The sequence below is a fragment of the Musca domestica genome, unplaced genomic scaffold, assembly GCF_030504385.1.
Source record: "Musca domestica strain aabys unplaced genomic scaffold, Musca_domestica.polishedcontigs.V.1.1 58, whole genome shotgun sequence".
Taxonomy (NCBI): Eukaryota; Metazoa; Arthropoda; class Insecta; order Diptera; family Muscidae; genus Musca; species Musca domestica.
In genome coordinates this window covers 1221280-1236318 of record NW_026712360.1, presented here as the reverse complement: position 1 = coordinate 1236318, position 15039 = coordinate 1221280, and the positions used below count along the sequence as shown (strand labels likewise).

General features: G+C 36.5%; 2 protein-coding genes across 7 annotated transcripts in view; one reads left to right on the top strand and one right to left on the bottom strand.

Moving 5' to 3' along the window:
- The first annotated feature begins 19 nt into the window (after nt 1–19).
- On the top strand, nt 20–4433 carry LOC101892732 (ubiquitin-associated domain-containing protein 1). 2 transcript variants are annotated; one of them, XM_005184845.4, is made up of 6 exons: nt 20–864; nt 999–1515; nt 1580–1915; nt 2759–2887; nt 3680–3854; nt 3921–4433. In XM_005184845.4, exons 1-6 carry the CDS (start codon nt 506–508, stop codon nt 4064–4066), a joined length of 1662 nt encoding a protein of 553 aa, XP_005184902.2. In that variant the 5' UTR covers nt 20–505; the 3' UTR covers nt 4067–4433. The 2 variants fall into 2 exon arrangements, with proteins under 2 accessions (XP_005184902.2, XP_019892782.2); XM_020037223.2 differs by lacking the exon at nt 20–864 and adding an exon at nt 867–941.
- Nucleotides 4434–9790: 5357 nt separating this feature from the next.
- Nucleotides 9791–15039, bottom strand: part of LOC101892565 (centrosomin) — a 53919-nt gene continuing 48670 nt past the window's right edge. For all 5 annotated transcript variants that reach the window (XM_059128782.1, XM_059128786.1, XM_059128784.1 and 2 more), the window contains 2 exons: nt 12824–14942; nt 9791–10709 (listed from right to left, as the gene is read on the bottom strand). In XM_059128782.1, the coding sequence (XP_058984765.1) occupies nt 10396–10709; nt 12824–14942 (2433 nt within the window). In that variant the 3' untranslated portion in view covers nt 9791–10395. The remainder of the gene's footprint in view (nt 10710–12823; nt 14943–15039) is intronic.

The window sequence follows — 15039 nt, the reverse complement described above, 5'->3', positions numbered from 1 at the left end:
ATTTGCTCATCCTTTTGTTTTATTCGTAAACACTGACTACACACACGCCAATTCTGCTTTGTATTCCTCTTTAACAGCCTTTTTTCTCTATCATACCATTCGTAACGTTTGAAGCTTGTCAGGAGTCAAGGAAAGGAGGTGGTGTCCTGTTGTTATTGAACATATTTTTTGGAAAAGTAAACATAAAATATTGCACAGCACAAAAATTGTATAAAGGTCAAAAATCCTTGAAATTCGAAGAAATCTATGATCAAAAATGAAAAGGAGCTAGGCCCTATAATAGCACACCTTTGTAAGCCTTGAGGAAATTTTCAATTGACTTGAAAAGTGCTCTAATGCATCCTAATGATCATGATCTTCATTGGTTGGTCACATTTATTCAAAACAGCGTTACAATAACAAATTGCCAATGCCTTGAGAAGAAAACAAAATAAATTAAACCCCGATTTGGGAAACATGATTTCGAATTAGACAAGTGCCAAGCAAATCAATCCATTGTGTGAAAATGATTCCATGGGTGCGTGAAAAATTTGCAGAACGACGTGCAAAATGGTTGGCACGATCCAAGAGGTCTCAAAGCAGTGGAGGCAGTGCCAGTGGTGGAGGCAACAAAGAGGACGATGATGAATGCAGTGAGACAAGAGATAGAGATTCCCCAAGATTTCATCGTTTAAACTGTAAGCAGGAGGATGACGATGATGAAGAAGATCTGGAAGATGATACAGATGCCAACTCTCCGGGTCACAGCAGTCAGCATAGTTCAAGCAGACATCAACACAATTCACCAACACCTTCGAGACATCAGCAGCAGCAGTGTCATCATGCCACTCGCTCCCTACATTCTTCCCCAGTCAAGTTAGCTAAGTACGAAATATTTTATTTTCAAATTTTCAAAATTATTTGTCAACTAAAATGCAAAAATTACGCAGTCTTTTTGCCAAGTAAATTCCAATTTTGTATTCACAATTTATTTCATTCTCCCTTTTTCGAATTTTCAGAAAAAGTTCCCGTCGTTCATCGGCAGCATCTTCGTCCATCACCAATACCTTAGTAAATACAGAAAGTTACGCCCGGGGCTGTTCCTCGCCTCGAGAACGCATTAAGGTTCGTGTTATCTGTCCCTCGGCCAGGCTTATGATATTCCAAACTGATGGTAATCGCCGTTTGTTAGAACTGAAAAATGAAATAATATTGGAATTAGCCGATGATCTACTTACCAACATGCCTATGTACGCGAGTGAACCAAAATCGTTGGCAACCAAATTTCGTTTATTAAAAGCCGATTATCAGGGCTCTGAACTGAATGAAGGACATAGCCTTGAACAGCTGGGCATTGGAAATAATGACACCTTGGTCTTGGTGGCCAAACGTGGCAATATCCAGCAGTTGGTAAATCAGACCCGGGAGACTCGTTCACCGTCCGACAAAGATATTGAATTGGCCACCGTTAATTTGCCGGTCCGTTCGGCTGATGTTCCCCTGGTGGATATAAATGAGATTTTCCAACAATCAAATGTGAGTAAAAGAGGTTTTTAATAACTTCTCCATTATTATTAAATAAATGCGTTTGTTTTCTTAGCTACATTTTGATGTCCGCAAAGTGTTGATATCCCTGGCCCAGGCTTCTGCTGTGGTGATAGGTTCCGGTCCCTATGCCAAGCGTTTAATAGCAATGCTTAAACAAAAACTCATCAATAAACGAAATTATCAGAACGATACAACCCAGTGCCTTGTGGATATGGGCTTTAAGAAAGAAAAAGCCGAATATGCATTGAAATTGCACAACAATGTCTACTCGGCCGCTTTGGAATGGCTGATACAGCGTCAAAGTCAGGAGACGTCAATTGAAGAGGTTGTAATGGGTATACCAAGAACAAGTTCAATGGCTTCACCATCGGGGATATTATCGAGTGATGTGAGTAAAATGCTGAAGATGTTAAAAGAATGAAACTTCCTGGAAAGAGTCAAGAAAGAGAGTTCTCATAAAGATCTAATCAATTGCTTCATGGAACACAATAGATCATCTAAAATAATTTTTTGGATATAGGTATCAAATTTTTGCTCCAAGAAAATTTATGGACTTTTTATAAAAGGCCATAGGTCTTCTCGTAGAAAATTAAAGCTATGGTACTGGTCTTCTGCTAGAAAAGCCAAGGTCCTACATGAGTCCTTATGAAGAAGAAGTATCAGTTTCTGGGAAGGGTTGAAGGAGTGTTACCATAAAGCTCCAACCTATTTTATCATAGAACACAATAGGTCATCTAAAAGTATCAAATGTTTGCTCCAAGAAAGTTGATAAGAATAAAAGACCATAGATCTGCTCGTAGAAAATTAAAGCTATGGTACTGGCCTTCTGCTAGAAGAGCCTAGATCCCATTTGAGTTCTTATGAAGAAGAAGTATCAGTCTACGTATTTGAGATTCAAACACAAAAACAATTTCATAGGTTCATGAAGAAGAGGGTAAAGAAATGGTGCATTTCTTCTTATTTTTGATTTTTTCAGGAGTTGGTTTCAAATGTTTGCTCCAAGAAAATGAATACGCTTTTAATAAAAGGTCATAGTTCATAAATCATTTCAAAGAAAAAGAAAATCTTATGAAGAAGACGTATCAGTTTACGTATTCGAAATTCAAACACAAAAACAATTTTAGAGTTTCACGGAGAAGAGTGGCATTTCTTTTTATTCTTGTATCCCTATCTTGGTTGTTCCCCAGAAACTTGAGTGGCAAATTAATGTTCTCTTTTTTCCCATTTGCAGAACACTGTGGAAAATATTGCTGCTTTGTTGGAAATCGTGCGCATATACAGCTATCGTGATATACCACCGACACCAGACGCTGTACAGACCCTGGTGGAAATGGGGTTTCAAGAAAGCGATGTTATCGAGGTGAGAAAAGAAACATATTTGTGTGGCTTTATTAGGACCCTTTGTGTTATGCCAAGAACACATTTTGATATTGGAGGCACACAGATTTTGGGTTGGGTTTTTAAATGGGGATAGGGTCATAATCTATGAAGGAGTTTGGTAAAGTCTGACTGTATGCCGGGCACATTTATCGAAATTAGCATCTTGAAATTGAGATGCTTTGATACTAAACAGTTGATATTGTGAGCGCCATCTTGTTACAGTTATTAACAATAGTTTTTTGTTTTGAACAGTGTAAAGTCATGTTGCATACTTTCAGGCGCATTTTTTGGGAAGTTTGTAAAATCTATGTTGTTTCTTACTGAGGACGAAAATCAATGTTGTTTATTCAGAGCTATACAGGGTGGGATAAAAAATTGCAAGAAAGTCAAACGCCATATTTTTTTTAAATTTTATTGAATGAAAGTAAAAGAATGTCGGAAATAGCATCAAATTTTAGAATAAGTTTAGATTTGTTCGAATTGGTCACCTTTGGCACGAATTATGTCCTTCAAACGGCCAATGAGACCGTCAACCTAATATAACGGCTGCATTCGGTATTTTTAATTTAATAGAATTTTCAACGGATTTTATTTTTTTCTTTTTTTTTGAAAATTTGCAAATGGTGGAGGGTATTCAAAGTTCGGCCCGGCTGAGGACGAACATCAAAGGTGTTTAATTTAGATCTAAAGATATTTTGTTTTATTTATTTTATATTTTTAACCCAAGCGTCAATTTTTATTAACGTTTTTATGTAATATTTTTTTTCTGAAGGCATTAAAGAAAACCTGCAACAACAAAGCGGCAGCCTGTGAATGGTTATGTGGAAATCGTACTGGTAGTTTAGTAGAATTACGCGAAGGCTTAGCTCAAGACTCGCCAATATTAAAAACAATACTGCAATTGCCACAAGTTCAATTAAGCTTAAGTAATCCTGAAATTCTATTGGGTGAGTTGAAAATGAAATTATCCACCACACACACACAGTTACTAAATACACCTCATTCCACCCTAGCCTTTTTAGCAATACTGGAAAACGAACAATCAATACGTGTGTGGGGCGATGACAATGACACAACTTCGGTTATAACACATATCCTACAAAAATATCACGAAGAGAAACATGTTTTGGGCATTAATCAATTCTATAGCAGTCGATAGTTAATCTGTAACGATTATAAATTATGGTTTTGAAAAAGACAGGCATCCTTTGTTCGATTTTGTGAATGGTTCATAAGGTTCCACAATAGAAAAAGACGAAACAAAAATTAAATAATCATGTACAGTTAAAAAAAACATAAATTATAAGTAAACAAATATTTTTAATTAAAAGATTAAACTTTCAGCACCTCTTACAACACTACACACCACCAATAAAAACCAAAAAAACACTTTGCCAAACAACTGCTGCAATAGTCTGCAATTTAATTGAATATAATTTTTCTACGCGCACATTTTAGTTAAATAAACTTTTATTTTTATGGAAATATTTTAGATGTATGTGTGCTTTGCCAAAAGAAAAAACAAACTCTTATCAAACGAAAATAATAAGCAAAAGGAAAAGTGCAATTCTATTCAAATAATAAAAACAAAGAGGTTATTTACAATACTCTTCTATATACAAAAATAACAAAGAAAATGGAAAATAAATCGAAACTGATGTTTTGAATAATTCAATACATATGTAGATGGTACCTAATTTTTAGCGTTTTAGCTTTGACAACAACAACAACACTAAATCTTAAGTATACAAAACCAAAAAACAAAAAATGCTTAAAATATTTAGTATAAATCTATGACTAAAACATATTTGCAACAATCGACTTACAAACATAAAAGGATACAAGTAAAGGATTCCATTCCATTGACTTTAAGTGATATAATTTTTGTTTATATCACTTTGATTGAGAAAAAAAAAACAAATCCTATTAAGTTATAATTTAAGAAAAGAATATGTCTTGTTCCAATATTACTTAAATATTTATATTAAATGTCTGATTTTAGAGAACACAATCAAATTTGCCAAAAAAAAAAAACGTTTGCTTTCTGTGTGCATTTTTAGTTTTATAAATTTGCTTTCTTTTGTGTGGAACAGATAAGTAATCTATTGTTCTGTTCTAGAACTACAAAAATGATATCGAAGAAAATTGTAAAAGTAGTAGATTCTTGCAGGTTCTGGAACAGAGTATATACAGGGTGAGATAAAAAAACTGCAACCAACTTCAGAATGCTGTCATTATTTCTAAGCCAATTGTCCGGCAGCTGTTAAAGTTGTCCCAGCGACAGCTAATTATATTGTTTACAAGCCTACAAAAGCATTTTGGTGAGAATTTTCCCGGAAAAAAGTTATTCGTGATGGAATTCAAGCGTGATTTCTTTATATTTGGCTGGAAAACCACATGTGGCTATCGTTAGAGATCTCCAGCATTTAAAAGTAAATAAATCTTTTGTTTCTCGTAACATCGTGATACTGGTAGCATAGCCCGACGTCAAGGAAGTGGACGGAAGAAAACAGCAAAATCAGCAGAAATGCTTCGAAAAGTAAAGAAGCGACTTGATCGAAATCCACCCACGTCGCAGTGGCCGAAAAATGACTCGTGAGCTGAACATACCGCAATATTCCATTCGGCAAACGGCATTGAGAAACGAGCTGGGATAAAGCCTTTGAATTTGCAAAAAGTGGAAGAACTTACACCGCAACGGAAAGAAAATATACTCAAAAGGGCTAAAGGGTTGCTTCGCTTGGCCGAAAGTGGTGAACTGCCGAATTTGGTTTTCTCCGATGAGAAAAAATTCGTTGTCCAGCAGCTGTTTGTAAACAAACAAAATGATCCGCTCTTGTTTACTTGCCAAAAAGTTGGCAAGAGCTCAAGGGCGGGTCATGGTAATGGTGCGGTGTGGGAAATAACAGCCGATGGTCGTTCTCCGCTCGTATTAATCGACCGTGGCATTAGAAAAAACTCCAAATATTATAGCGAAAATATTCTGGAGGGTGTAATAAAGCTTTGGGCTCGTAAACATTTTGCCCACAGACCTTGGACATTCCAACAGGACTCAGCACTTGCCACCCAAGAATGGTTACAAAATTAGGTGCCTCGCTTCATTTCCAGCGCACAATGGTCACCAAAATCTATCGGATACCGATCCATTGGACCATCGTGTCTGGAGTATTTTGGAAAGCAAGGTTGGCACTAAAAAATACCAAAGTTTAGATCAACTCAAGCAACCGCTTCGCCGGGAATGGGCCAAATTACCGCAGAGCAACATTCGGGCAGCGTGTGACGGTCTCATTGGCTGTTTAAAGGTCATAATTCGTGCCAAAGGTGACCAATTCGAACAAATCTAAACTTATTCTAAAATTTAATGCTATTTTCAATATATTTTGCTTTCATTGAATAAATTTGAAAAAAAAATATGGCGTTGCAGTTTTTCATCTCACCCTGTATATTTTAGTATTAATTACACAGCAATTTCAATGATCTCTCTCCTTATGAATAAAAATTAAACCCATGAAATTTGTTTGGAATGGGTTAAAAAAATGAAAATTTTGTAAAATGTTTTGTGTTCTTTTTAGATTTTAAAATGAAGTTAAAATCTAATGCAACGATTTTTTTAAATCCATTTTTTATTTATTTTTTAATTCTCTTTGCCTTTCTTGCATATTTAATCTAAAAGGAATACAAAACAATTTATTTAAAACAAATACATATATCAAAAGCAAACAAACTATCTCTCTAATAAAAATAAGCTATATTTTAAAATTTTAAGATCTACAACAAGAAACAGCAATTTATTACTATCAACAATAAATTATTAAAAAAATCGCAATATTGATAAGTAATGCAGTCAGTGTCTTTTATTGAAATTTTAAAATATCAACTCCTTATGTAATTGGGAACCTGAATACAAATAATGAAACTATGGTATTGAAATTTGTCATGAGATTTTTCGTAACATCGTTGACATGTAGATGGGGCAGTCTGTTAGTTTCATACTACAAATTATTTAATTTCCTTACCACATGACGCTATCAGTCGTGCCTGGGCCTTGAAAATAGTCACATCAGGCACTGAAAAATATAGCCATAAAAAGTTAACCTTTAATTTTTGTCAAGCCACTGATACAGCCAGCAGAGTCGTAACTGCAATTACAGGATTTGCAGAGGTTCCGGCAAACAGAAATGCCGCTACGTTGCTTAAGAACTTTTTATTTCAAATCCCTCCTTCATAAAATGATGGGAATAATAAATATGTCATTCCGTTTGCAAGACCTCAATATACACCCAATACGCTATGTGGTGTTATCATATATCATTTGATACGGCCAAAACTTTCCTCTTCAAAATAACGGTTTTAGACCCTAGGTCTCTTTGGATCAAATTCGTTTCAGTACATTGGGAGTCGATCTAGCGATGTCCGTCTGTCTGTCTAGCTGGTGCGCACGATAACTCTCGAAGGGAGTATCCGATTTGATACAAACTTGGTACATCGTAATATTATTGTCAAACTTACTCCACTTTTTTTGGTACCTCCTCCACAAAATGTCAACATTTTCAAAGAAAATAATATACTGCACAGATAAAGGATAATCCAATTTTGCTCCAACTTTATCAATCTTAATATTTGCATCCGTGCTACTTCAGGTGCGATGTTGGACAACATCGGTCAACTCCATCAAGGAACTCCCCCATAAAAGGGTCAACATTTTGAATACTTGTAACTCTTATATATTTGTCCGATTGTCTTCAAATTTAACACATCACAATATTTTTATTAACCCAAGCTCTGGGGTGAAGATGAGACATATCGGTACCTCCCCCACAAAGGGTCAACATTTTGAATATTTATGGAGCTCATAAACGCGAAATTAACATCCGATTCCATTCAGCCTTGGCACATCTCAATATTTCTTTCAACACAAGATATGCAATTAAGAAGTTACAGATCGGACCATTCCTTCTGGTACCTCCCCCACAAAGGCTCAACGTTTTAAATAAAAAAGATCATAAATTCTGATATCAGCATCCGGTTCTCTTCAAATTACACACATCACAATATTTTTATTAACCCTAGGTCTGGTGTGAAGATGGAATATATCGGTCCACTCCTTCACGTACCTCTCCCACAAAGGGTAAACATTTTTAATATGCATGAAGCTCATGAAACACGAAATTAACATCCGATCCCAATCAGACCTGGCACATCTAAATATTTCCATCAACACAAGATCTGTTATAAAGATGTTACAGATCGGACGATTTCTTCTGGTACCTCTCCTACATAGGGTTCAAGATTAGAAAAAAAACAAAACGCTCAGAAAAAGCAAAATAAGCATCCAATTCTCTTCAAATTTCGCACATCCAAAGACTTTTGTTGGCGCAAAATCTGTTGTGAAGATGATAGATATCTGCCAACCCCTTCCTGTACCTCACTTACAAAGGGTCACAATTTCCAATACTTTTATCTGTCATAACTTGCGAAACAAGCCGGCGATTCTATACAACTTTCTATATCTAAATAATTCTCTTAAAAAGAAATCTGATATGAGTATGTAATTTATCGAAATTTATGATTTCGCATGAAATTGGATATAAAGGTTCGATTTCCGTCAAATTTTGCACATATCAATATTTTTATCTGTATTAGATGAGGGGTGAAAATGGAATACTTCGGTCCGTTACCTCACGCTTTTTCCACTTCTTCCCAAATGTTGCACATAACTCATATAAAGTATAGGAACCTCCCCATAAAGGGTCAACAGTTTGAATAATAATAACTCAAGGCTGGGGGTAAAAATCTGTCGAAAAAAACCGACTGATACTATTTCACTGATACTGTCTTGTATTTTCTGAATTTTGAAACTTATTGCCCAAAAAGTCTCCAAACAAAACAGCGGTGTTTTTACGTGTCGTGTACTCATTGGGTTGTTTAGCTCCCTTACAATAAATATTCAATTTGGTTTGCGATTTAATTCTGCAATCGAATCTAAAGAACTGAAAAATGAAAAAGAAATTCTTCAATTCAAAGGTTCTTTCTTTCCAATATAAACACCAAACTCACCCAATTTCTTTAGAGAATGTGAATAAGTTTGGTTTTTGGTAGTTTTAGGTGTCAATGTTCAAAATTTTTGAAGTTGGATTTTTAAAGCCTTTTCAGAAAATAATAAAATTTGGATGTGTAGGGTGCTTCTGGACCGAGGAAACGACAATGTATAAAATATTCAGTGCAAAAAATACTAGGCATCTCCTTCTTGTTCAAAAGTTAAAATTCCAACTTGTTCTCAACAATATAGGCTGACATATTGGAGTTTGAGATCAAACCCTCTCTCAGCAAAATTTTCCTCTATTTCCCCCCTCAAAATAAACAAAACACATTGCCACTTTTTACATATAACATTTCATATTATTATTAATTATTTCATTTCGTATTAACATTTTTTTGTTCGATATAAAACTTAAACTCGTACTTTTATTTACAACTAATAGACAAGGGGTGGGCTGGGTAGGTGTAGGAGAATAAGGACTGTACAATAAATATTAATATAATTTAGGTTTCTTTACACAATGTACATGCAAAATTGTTCTGCTTTTGAAATGGACAAAATTATACTTGCACAAACAAAATGGAAAGAAAGAAGTTTAGAATCATCAACAGCTCGATTAGAAAAGAAATTGGGTCGTTCGTTTTGTATTTCTTTTTTTACAAAAATTTTCGAATATCGTTAAAATGTTTCTGGATGGGGATTGCATTTTGTTGATGATGACAGTGGTGGGTGGTGAAACGCACGCAGCATCAGTATAACTTCAATTAGGCTAAAAATAAAATAAAAAATCACGCAAAAAAGCTATAAAACAAAACTAAAAAAAGACATTACAAGCAAAAAAGATTTGAGGTTATGAAATGGGTAAAGTTTTATTTATTTGTTATTAAAAATTAGTTTTTTTTTTTAAATCGTGCATTGCAGAGAAAACAATTCATTCAATATGAATGATGATCGTAGATTTGGTTATTTGTTGGTCGTTCAACTCGTTACAAACAAAAATTAAGGGCATGAGTCGTATTATGGTGTATGTGTGTGAGTACATGGGTGTGTGTGTGTGTGGCATTAAATTTAAGTAGTAATAATTAATAATACATGGAACAAACTTAAAATTATATGGCATTTGGAGAAGGATATTAAATGTAAGTCTTGTGTTGGTTGGTGGTTTCTGGTTACCAGCAGGATTAGGAAAGTTCGTTGCATTCGTTTTTTTTTGTTTGTTTCACATATATACTCATCTAAAACTAACTAACTACATTATTAAAGGTAATGACATTGAGAAAATAAATTAAGTTTTTTTTTTATAAAAAATACAAATTAAAATTAAACAATCAATTAAAAAAACAAGTGTCTTTAATGGGTGTGGCTGTGTGTGTGTGATAGTGTTTATGGCATTATTTGATGACAACTAACGATCGATGTTCTTCCATGGCCAAAATAACAAATCGTCGTTACAATTCATTTTCCATATTGGAACGAACATTCTTGAGGACATTGTGCGTTTTGAGTATTTGATTTTTAATGTCTTTTTCGATTTGTGCTTTGCGCTGGTTAGCATTGCGCAATTTCTCATAGGTGTCTTCGAAGGCACGTTTTGTGCGCAACAATTTGCGACGCAATTCAGCGTTCTCTTGCTCTACCTTGGCACAATCGTGTTTCTTAAAGGCCAAATTTTCTTGTCCAACTGCACTGGATGATGACGCCGCAGCTGCATTGGGTGGTAAATTAGATGGTTTGATATTTTCCAAACTGGAATCCAAAGGTTCTGGAAAGAAAAAATAATAGGTTATTATTAAGAAAAGATTTCCGGGTATCAATAATGTATATTTCATCAAGAAGTTATAGAAGTAGTTAGTCTACAAAAACATCTGTTATTACCACGAAAGAAAATCAAAAGTCCTAATTGGAAGATTAACAAGTAAAATATTATCAATCGGTTTTGCCGACAGATATATATCCCTCCGGATTATTCAAACTGTTGACCCGTTATGAGGCAGGTTCCGAAGCAGTTGGACAATATTGACCAATTCGTATCTGACCTAAGGTTGATAAAAATATTACAACGTGCCAGATTTGGACTATATCGACTACTTCCTATACTTTATATGAGATATGGCCCTTTGTGGGGGAGATACCAGAAGGAGTGGACCAGTATATCCCATCTTCACAGCAGATCTTGTGCTAGTAGAAATAATGGGATGTGTAAAATATGAAGAGAACCAGATAATTATTTCGGATTTCATAATCGTTTTGGTTATTCAGAACTTTGAACCTTTGTTGGGGAGGTATCAGAAGGAATGGTCCGATCTCTACCATCTTTATAACAGATCTTGTGTTGTTAGAAATATTGAGATGTACCAAGTTTGAATGGAATCGGATGGTTATTTCGTGTTTTATGAGCTTCATGGATATTCAAAAAGTTGACCCTTTGTGGGCAAGATACCAGAATGAGTGGACCAATATATTCCATATTCACACCAGACCTGGGGTTAATAAAAATATTATGATGTGTGTAATTTGAAGAGAATCGGATGCTTATTTCGGATTTTATGATCGTTTTGGTTATTCAAAATTTTGACTCCTTGTGGGGGAGGTACCAGAAGGAATGGTCAGATCTGCACTATCTTTATAACAGATGTTGGTTTGATGGAAATATTGAGATGTGCCAAGTATGAATGGAATCGAATGTTAATTTCGCGTTTTATGAGCTTCGTGAATATTCAAAATTTTGACCCTTTGTGGGGGAGGTACCAGAAGGAGTGGACCGATATTTCACATCTTCACACCAGACCTTTAGCTAACAAAGAGATTGTAATGTGTATAATTTGAAGAGAACCAGATTATTTATTTTGGTTTATATGGTCGTTTTGGTTATTCAAAATTGTGAACCTTTGTGGGGGAGGTACCAGAGGGAGGTGCCCGATATCTATCATCTTTATAACAGATCTTGTGCTTATGGAAATATTGAGATGTACCAAGTCTGAATGGAATCGGATGTTAATTTCGTGTTTTATGAGCCTCATGAATATTCAAAATGTTGACCCTTTGTGGGGGAAGTACCAGAAGGATTGGACCGATATATTTCATTTTCACACCAGACTTTGGGTTATTAAAAAGATTGTGATGTGTGTACGTTGAAGATAATTTGATGTTTATTTCGGATTTTATGATCCTTTTTTGTTATTCAAAATTGTGAACCTTTATGTGGGAGGTACCAGAAGGAGTATTCCGATCTCTATAATCTTTATAACAGATCTTGTGCTTATGGAAATATTGAGATGTACTAATTCTGAATGGAATCGAAAGTTAATTCCGCGTTTTATGAGCTTCTTGAATATTTAAAATGTTGACCCTTTGTGGGAGAGGTACCAGAAGGAGTGGACCGATATATTCCATCTTCACACCAGACCTTGGGTTAATAAAAATATTGTGACGTGTGTAATTTGAAGAGATTCGGATGCTTATTTCGGATTTTATGATCGTTTTGGTGATTCAAAATTTTGACCCTTTGTGGGGGAGGTACCAAAAGGATTGGACCGACGTATCCCATCTTCACCCCAGAACTTGGATTAATAAAAAAAATTGTGGTGTGTGTTATTTGAAGACAATCGGAATCTTACTTTGTGATCTTCTACAAAAAAAATCCAGAAGATCTCCCATAGAAGCCATCAGAATCTTACCCTACTAAATTTTTGAATGAACCGCTCCAAATTATTATTTCCCCAATTACCTATTAATAATAATTCACTTCAAAGTATTCTGAAAAAAATACTTTCATATTTTCCAGTGAAGCAGATGACCCCCACCCCCAAAAGAAAACTTTTTTTTTTTCTAGAAAAGCATCTCCCTTCCATTTACAAAACATTGCCACCAACTCACCTTCAGTTACATTTAGATTTTCCTTATTCGGACTAATTTCCACCGTCTTCAGCAGCGGCAATTGGGCATTGCTCAGCTCGGCACTTGATATACGTCCTGCATCACTTTCTATACCCAAGTCGGGTGAATAGTTTTGGGCGTTACGTTGTTCACCCAGACGTTGTTGGGCGACGGTTTGTGCACCGCTTGCCATTGTCAGGGGAACTTCTTCAGATGTATAGCCGGATTGGCAAGTATCATCCGACTTCTTTTCTACATTTCGGTTAGATGTTTGTGCAGCTGCCTCTTCGGCCAGACGTTGCGCCTCAGCCAAACGTTCCATTAGCTGTGATTGTTCATTCTCCAATTGTTGTACTTGCTGTTGTAATTGACTACGTTCCGTTTGATATGCGGCCAATTCTTGAGACAATTCCTCGAGACGTTTTTCCAATTGCAATTTTTCATTGAGAGCCTTTACACGTTCTGTTGTGGCCTTGGAGGCTCTCAGGGTGCTCTCATCGATTTGTTTCTGCAAATTTCTGGCCGTCAACTCAGACTCGACCAATGTTTGTTTCAGTTCATGTTCATTCTCCTGCAGGCATTCTATGTTGCGTTGGGCCTCCATAAAGTGCAGCTGCAATTCGCCCAATTGCTTGCGACACTCATCCACTTCTTGTTGTTTGGCCTGCAGTGACTCCTGCAGAATGTTATCCATTTCTTGTCGCAACATGGCCAATTGTTGTTTCTGTTGTTCGTTGGCTTTTTGCATGGCCTCATCGTGTCTCATTTTCATATTTTCCATTTCATCCTTTAGCGAATTGATTTGCATTTCTGCCAAACGTGACTCCATTATCAGGCGTTCATGTTCCTCTTGCATTTTTTCCAGGGAACGAGATTTCTCTTCAATTTGCTGCAATAGCATGGATTCATCGTGGGCAGTGGTGGATGGTTCATGGGAACCAATAGCTACCAAATCATCGTGAAGTTCTTTGTTGCGCGTCTTTAGTTCCTCCAATTCTTCGGTGTATTCTTCTACCTTCATTTTCTCTTTGCGCAGCATGTTATCAGCCTCGGCTAATTGATTTTGTATTTCGAGTATGCGATTATCGCGTTGCTGTATTATTTGTTCCAATTGATTGATACGTTCCTGGGTACGTGAAGATTTCATATTGCGGCTATCCAATTGACCGGATTCACTGTAATCACTGTCGGTTTCGGCTTGTTGGGTAGAGGAAGGTTCCTTTGCCGCTGGGGGCATTAACGAGGCTGAGTGGTCCTCCAAGCCAATGCGTGCCAGGGAAACCTTGCGATCAGGTTCTGACCAGGCTTCTGATTCACTTTCACGATTCTCCAACATGACACTGAGTGGCAGGGACCTTCTCTCCTTTTTGTTTTCAGCATTGCGTCGCTTATCCAATTCCTTTTTCAAGGCCTTATTTTCAGCCTTCAGACTTTCAATGGACGGCTGTTGTTGGCCACTGACACAGCTGACGGCATGTAACTCTTCGTGAGAATTAAATGTTTCATTTGCCAGACCAGCCTCAACATCCCCGAGAATATCTGACAAATTGTGTAACTCAGCCAGTGAGTGGTCAATCATGGAAAGACCCGAAACGGAGAGAGTCATATTCAAACTCTTGGACAAATCCAGACTGCGATCGACAGCCCGACGCATTGCCTTACGTTTCTCCACGGCCAAAACACCCAAGACATCTTTGTGTTTTAGCAGGGAATTCAGGAAGCCAGCCAGCTCCTCCAAACGTGTTGACAGTGTGGCACATAAATCTCCACATTGGCGACGCCATTTTTCAGCATGCTCAGCATCGGCCCGAGCCTGTTTCAGTTCGGTGCGTAATTGTGAAATAACAGCATCGGCATTGCGCTCCGAACCTAAACGTTGTAGTAAAATATCGACTTTACGTTGCAATAGCTTATTGCGTTGCACAGCCTTGGCATATTCCACATCGGAAAAGGATTGCTGCAGCTCACCACCAGCACCTTCTTGACTCAGGTTGTTATTGCTGGTATTGTTATTTTTCGGGGACGTGGGGCTACCATTTGTGGCAGAATTGTTGTTCAAGATTTTATTGAGACGTTCTATTTCACGATTCTTCTCCCACAACTCTTTGTTGACGAAATGCTGGAAAGGATTAAAAAAATGGGTTACTTGGAATTGAAAGTAAAATATGATAGCGTATTTGATCATTTTATCCTGGGCAATATATTTTATTTCTTCA

Excerpts from the sequence above, each read along its gene's own strand:
- LOC101892732 (XM_005184845.4), top strand. The coding sequence starts at position 506 with ATGATTCCATGGGTGCGTGAAAAATTTGCAGAACGACGTGCAAAATGG. Across the intron at positions 865-998 it reads TCCCCAGTCAAGTTAGCTAA|AAAAAGTTCCCGTCGTTCAT; the intron begins GTACGAAATATT and ends TCGAATTTTCAG. Across the intron at positions 2,888-3,679 it reads AAGAAAGCGATGTTATCGAG|GCATTAAAGAAAACCTGCAA; the intron begins GTGAGAAAAGAA and ends TTTTTTCTGAAG.